Genomic DNA, 6148 nt, shown 5'->3' on the forward strand with positions numbered 1-6148 from the left:
TCCCCACTCCAGCCATAGAGGACGTCGCCCCACCGGCCCAAGCCGGCACCATCACTGCGCTCCTCCCTGGCGAGGCAGATCTGCTGGCCGCTCACGCCAGCCGCGGGCCACACACGGCAGCCCATGGCAACCCACTGCAGCAGGGGCTGCAGCCCAGCTCCAAGTCGAGCTGCCGCCCAGCATCCTAGCTGCAGAGGGCAGCGTCACCGGCCCCCCCGACATGTGGGATCCAAACCGGGGCCCTCCAGCGCCCAAGCCAGACCCCAACCATCGCGCCACTCGGCCGGCCCTGGTTTATCTTCTTGAGAAGGGGAGGACAATGGTAACCCAGAGAGGACTGGGGTAGCTTATCTGGTATTAATCCTTTTTTCTAATTCAGTTGTTCGTTGAACAAAAAATGGAATAAGAGAGGTAAAGATGAGAGCAGGGTGGAATAGTCCTGGAGGCTAATTTTTCAGATCCTGTGGGATTTTGTCCTTGGATGGATAGGAGTTGCCCAGGACTGACAGGAGGAATAAGGGACATGCAGTGGGAGGTGGTGGTAGAGGAGCGTGGGGTACAGGTGGCTGCTGAGAGCAGCTTTACCTTGATGGAGGCGCCGGCGAATCTAGCCAGCTGTTTGATGTGCGCCCCCTTCTTCCCGATGATGGCCCCCACAGCCTGGGTTGGGATGAAGAGATTCACAATCTCCTGCTCCGGATACTGGAAGGCCAAGACAAGACAGAAGACGTCATTCCCACTGGGGTTGCTCCTTCAGGGAGTTACCGAGCGTCTACTGTGAGCCACAGGGTGGGGTGGCCACACCCAAGAAAATGGCCCAAATGGTGCACAGATTCCTCTGTGGCCTGGGGCTCTGCAGACGGGAAGCTTGAAGAATGCACCTGAACACAGGCACGCATGACACGACAATCAACATGCAAACTCCTCCTGAGCGTCTCCGCATTTCTTGGATACCGGAAGCTATCCGTTCACAGGTTTTCTGCCACATACAAATGTGATGTGTTTCTCCTGTGTCTTCATCCAAGAAATCATTACAGTTATTACATGTACCTGGCCTGAGCCCAGGACTCGGAGGCACTTTGTTAGGAGAGAATGGAAAGCTGCCGCGTCCACCTTGGAGCCAAGAAAGGGCATTTTCACTGGCGTGGCACCATATTCCAAACAAGCCGGCAACTACACCTGCCCTGCCCAGGTCGCACGGTGACAGCCCAGGCAGCCATGGGCAAGGCCACCAGGGGACCCTTGCTCTAGGGGTCTGTGGAAACGACATGACCGCATTTACTAGGCTTTGTGCAAAGGTCTTTGGAAACTGTTTTTTACTCCATCACCACCCCTAATCTGACCTGTTGAAGGCTCACTGGCACCCGTTTTCTGCCCCCTACAGGACTTTAAGCATCAGCAGGATGGCTGGACGGGACAGCACCAGCACTGGGAAGTGCCTCTAGTGCACGTGAATGCTGGCAAGCGTGGTGTGCTGATGCCCTATGATGTGTCACTCTCAGAACGATCCGGAACCACGGGACCCAGCACTGACATGGAACATTCACTGGTTAGTCCTCCAAGGACTACGTGGTGCCAGCCATGGGAGAGGGGAAGTGGCAGGTGGGGCTGAACCGTGGGGCACTTACCGAGTGATGATGCGGGAACGGGCCGAACTGGTGAGGAGGGTACAAACTGGAGAAGTATCCGGAGTGGGTCTGCAGCATGACAGAAACAGTCAGTCAGACGGTGCCCTCAGGGCCACTCACCAAACCTAGGGTGGCAAATTACCACATGCGACATAGGCTCTCTGCAGCATCACCTGACCCCACGGTCACGTCTACAAACCTGTCCCTCTGCAGCCCAGATCTCTGCTCCACTGGCCCCTGAGAGCACTGGGCTGTGCTGAATGTTTAGTATTTCTAGCTGAGCCATGCTTTAGGCTCCTAGGAGCTTACCATGGAGTGAGTGCGTGCGTGTACACACACACACCACACACACACCCGCCCCCATTCTTAACCTGTCCTCAGGCAGGGCCGGTGGATTCTATGTTCTGGGGAATTATGAACAGTTGATTAAAACAGAGTGTGCTAGGACAATATCCAAGAGCTGTTGGGAGTTACGGGACCTAGCTTTCATCTGAGGGCCACTGAGCACATTTCATGGTGGCCTCCATCTCCTGAATCTCCAGCTGGACTCTGAGCTCCAGATCACAACTTCACCTGATGACTCATTAGGGACAAAATGAAACGGTTCCATTTATGAGCCTGGAGAGTGGACTGGCCTCGGGGGGAAGAGATATGCTAACACTGTGGCCCCCAAAGGTGCTCTAGATGCCCACGGCACTGGCGGGGACTTTTAAGATTTGGAAAGAGGCTGCAGTGACACCTCATGCCCACAAGAGGGAGCTATGAGACCAGCGTTCTCTCGGCAATTTCCAGTTTTGAAAAAGGAAGCTAAGCGAATAGGTTTGGCTCACTTGGTCCTGCCTCTTTCTTGAAGAGCATCAACACCAGACGCCCTCTCCGCGCAGGTCCCTGTTCTGGGGGCTGTCCTGGGCCATGGAGGGTGGGGGCAGAATTCCTGCAGGTTTTCTGCTCAGACAAAGCTCTACCTTGGGGAAATGACTCTTCTACCCTCCTCTCTCCTAGACAGCCTTTCCTTTAGCCCTCAAGGCAGAAATAATTCTTTTGAATTGTAATTTGCCTTTTCCTCACAAAGACTTAGGTGAGGCCAAGGACACAAAGGCCACAGTGTCGCTGTTATTCTGGGTTCAAATACTCCCAACATAAATACTGTATTAAATTTAGATCTACCACTTGAGTTAGGAGAGAGAATTCGCTGTAAAAGTGTACAAAGAACATGTGTACTCCCTACTCCTCTTTTTATTCATGAGTTACTGCAGCTGGGCAATTATTATGGGGCATGAACCCTAAACCCTGAATCAGGAGCTCGTTTCTACCCGAGGCTCTGCCATTTGCCTTTGTGTATGTAAGCTGGTTTTTGCAGTCAGAAGACTTAGAAGACCTGAGTCTGAATCACTAGCTCTATACAAGTTGGAATAATTTATTCAGCCTCTCTGAACCTAATCCACAAATGGATTAAAATAATATCTAGATCTTATAATCTTGTTGTAAGGGTTCATTCATTCACACAGAAGATATCTGAGCACCTACTATATCTGAAGCATTGTTCTAGGTGCTGGGGACACAGCTATGAAGACAATAAAGGTCATTGCCACTATGGGTCTTACATTCTATTGAGGCGGCATACAAACACCATGAAAAAATTGAACAGGATGTTGTGAGGAAGAGAAGCTGCAGAGATGAGGGTTGGGATGGCAACCTTAGCTGGAGGGGTCCAAAGACTCTTGAAGGAGGTGACCTCTGAGTTGGGACCCCTGGAGGAGATGGAGCCCCATGCAAGGCACGAGGGAGGGAACATCCTAGCAGGGTTTTTAGAGGTCCAGAGCTTGGAAAGGAGTTGGCATGTTTGAAAAACAGAAAGGGATTTATAAAGAGTTGGGTCTGCTTTTCCTGGAAGAACTGAAGGGTCCTTAGTTCCAAGCTGTTATGTATGGCCATTGGATGCACGATTTAGGTCATATTCTACAGCATGAAGAAATCAGAGAGACGGAAGAGTGAGGGGTGGGAAAGGCGTAGTATAGAGGACAAAGGTCAGGCATACACATTATAGTCAACGATTTAAATAGCTTTAGTATGACGACAGAGTGATGCCATGTTGTAAAGAGGACATGTGTGCTCACCTAAGGAACCGGGAAGATGGACACGGCCTGGAGGAGGGCAGCAGACTTGGCCAGAGGGGTCACTGCCTTCAGCAGGGTTTTCCAAGATTCAAAAGGTGCACCGGGGTCGGCCGAGTGGCGCAATGGTTAGGAACTAACTTGGGACACGAGAGGACCCCGGTTCGGATCCCACATATGAGGGCCAGTGACACTGTCCTCCACAACTAGACTGAAGAGCAAAACAACAGCAACTTGTCTGTTCCCCTTCCCCCAATTCCCCAATAAAAAAATCTTTAAAAAAAAAAAAGATGCACCGTTCTTCCCCAGCTGGTCAAAGGACCTCCTTAACAGACCTGCTTATCCACCTGTGTGTGCTCTCCTAGGACAACCTCCAGAGCTGATGGGGACCAGAAATTGGTAAGCTAGCAAGAGATCGAGTCAAGATTTGAGCATAGATCTCTGTCTCAACCTGCAGTACAAGAACCTTAACCACTGCACCCAACACTGCCCTCACCTGGCAGCATGAATTAGGAGAGCAAGGCAAGTAAATAATCCCAGTGGATGAATTTGGGAAAGCGGGAGTTTTTTTAAGAAGTCTACTTTATTTCTTAGTGAGATTCAAGAGGACAGTGCTTAATACATGAGTAGACTGCTATGAGAAAAGCCCAGTTAGAGAACTAGTTCAATCTTGGGAATTAAAAACACGCTTAGCGCAATAAAAATTCAAAAGAAACTGTATAAACAGCAGAACAGACACTCCTGAAAAGCCAATTGGTGCATTAGAAGATTAACCCATGCAAAACAAATAGAGGGAATTAAAGAGAGATGTAGAGCAGAGTGAGAAGATCCACTATCCGTCAAGTGGGGACACGAGAAGGAGAAAATGAAGCGCAGGGAGAGGAGAAGCAATAATAAAATTAACTACAGAAGCAAAAGATTGTCCTGAGCCAAGAAAAACTTGATCAAAGGACTCAGGTTCAGACTATGGAATCTCAAAGGTGAAGGCAAAATACTACACAAGGGAAAAATCTTACAGACAGAAGGAAAAGTTACCTACAAAATAAAGAATCAGGCTGGTAGCACACCTACCTGAACAATGAAATGCTAGAGGTAATGTTTTCAGAACTCCAAAGGAACTATGACCCTAGGATTTCTATTGGGTTGTCGGAAAAGTCATGACGCATTTTTGCAACGAAAAACATAGAAATAATATGTCATGACTTTTCCGACAACCCAATGGATAACCTAGTTGAACTTTCATTCATGTGTGAGGGGAAAAGAAAGGTCTTTTCAGATATAGAAAGATTTAGAAATTATATTATTTATGTATTATTCCTGAAAAAATTTATTTGCATAAGTACTCCAGACAAACAAAAAACAAAAGAAAATAACAAAAAATGACAGGACATGGAATACAAGAAACTGCAGCAAGCAAAGAAACCAGTAAAAGTTTAGTTCATTTAAAAAACCTATGGATTATGAGATTGAGTATTCATTAAGAAAGAAAGCTTTATAATTTGGACTAAAATTCCAGATTATTTTTAGAGTAATATGACCAAAACTCATTAAACAAAATCTGTTAGAAATAAAGAATTTGAAAAAACCATAATCATAGTGGGAGAAAAGTAAACAGCTCTCAAAATTTAATAAGTCATTCCATTAAAAAAAAACGATATAGAGGATATGAGCCACCAATTAAAAGTGTGATTTTACAGATGTAAACACCACTCTAAGCCCATCAGGAAAGGTGCCTCCTTTCAATTCCTCATGATTTTCAAAAATTGATCAAGTGTGAGCAAGGCCACAAACCCCAGAAAGTTCCAGTAACATTCTCTGCGTATGAAGTGCAGGAAACAATTACAAGATAATAAAAAAGAATCCTTAACCACTTAAATATTTTTTAAATAGAAAAAGCCCTAGCAAATCTGATTAAGGAAAAAAAAAGAGAGAAAACACAAATATACAATGTTAGGAATTAAAAGAGAGATATAACCACAAGTTTAGAGATTTAAAAGGCAACAGTCTGCTCTGTACAACATTATGCCAATACATATAAAGAAATGAAATGAACAGTTTCATAGGAAAATATAAATCAACAAAACCAAGTCAAAAACTTGTAGGAAAATGAAACGCTTATCATTGATCTTCCTGCAAACAAGTGCTAGACCCAGATGTTTCACAGATAAGTCTTATCAAATACTCAAGGAACAGAAAATTCCTATATATGATTTAATTTCCCCAAGCACAGTAAAAGTTAGTCATCTTTCCAATTCATTCTTTGAGAAAAAAATAACCCTGCTGTTAAAATTGTGAAACAGGGCCGGCCGAGTGGCGCGATGGTTAAGAATTGGCTTGGGACGCCAGAGGGCCCCGGTTCGGATCCCACATATGAGGGCCAGTGACACTGCTCTCCACAGCTAAGAT

At 46.5% G+C, this 6148-nt stretch overlaps 1 protein-coding gene across 4 annotated transcripts in view; it reads right to left on the reverse strand.

The window, feature by feature from the left end:
* IGF2BP2 (insulin like growth factor 2 mRNA binding protein 2) overlaps positions 1-6148 on the reverse strand; it is a 173043-nt gene that overhangs the window by 9939 nt on the left and 156956 nt on the right. For all 4 annotated transcript variants that reach the window (XM_019624037.1, XM_019624029.1, XM_019624044.1 and 1 more), the window contains 2 exons: positions 1629-1697; positions 586-702 (listed from right to left, as the gene is read on the reverse strand). In XM_019624037.1, the coding sequence (XP_019479582.1) occupies positions 586-702; positions 1629-1697 (186 nt within the window). The remainder of the gene's footprint in view (positions 1-585; positions 703-1628; positions 1698-6148) is intronic.

This window comes from Hipposideros armiger, unplaced genomic scaffold, assembly GCF_001890085.2.
Source record: "Hipposideros armiger isolate ML-2016 unplaced genomic scaffold, ASM189008v1 scaffold_14, whole genome shotgun sequence".
NCBI lineage: Eukaryota > Metazoa > Chordata > Mammalia > Chiroptera > Hipposideridae > Hipposideros > Hipposideros armiger.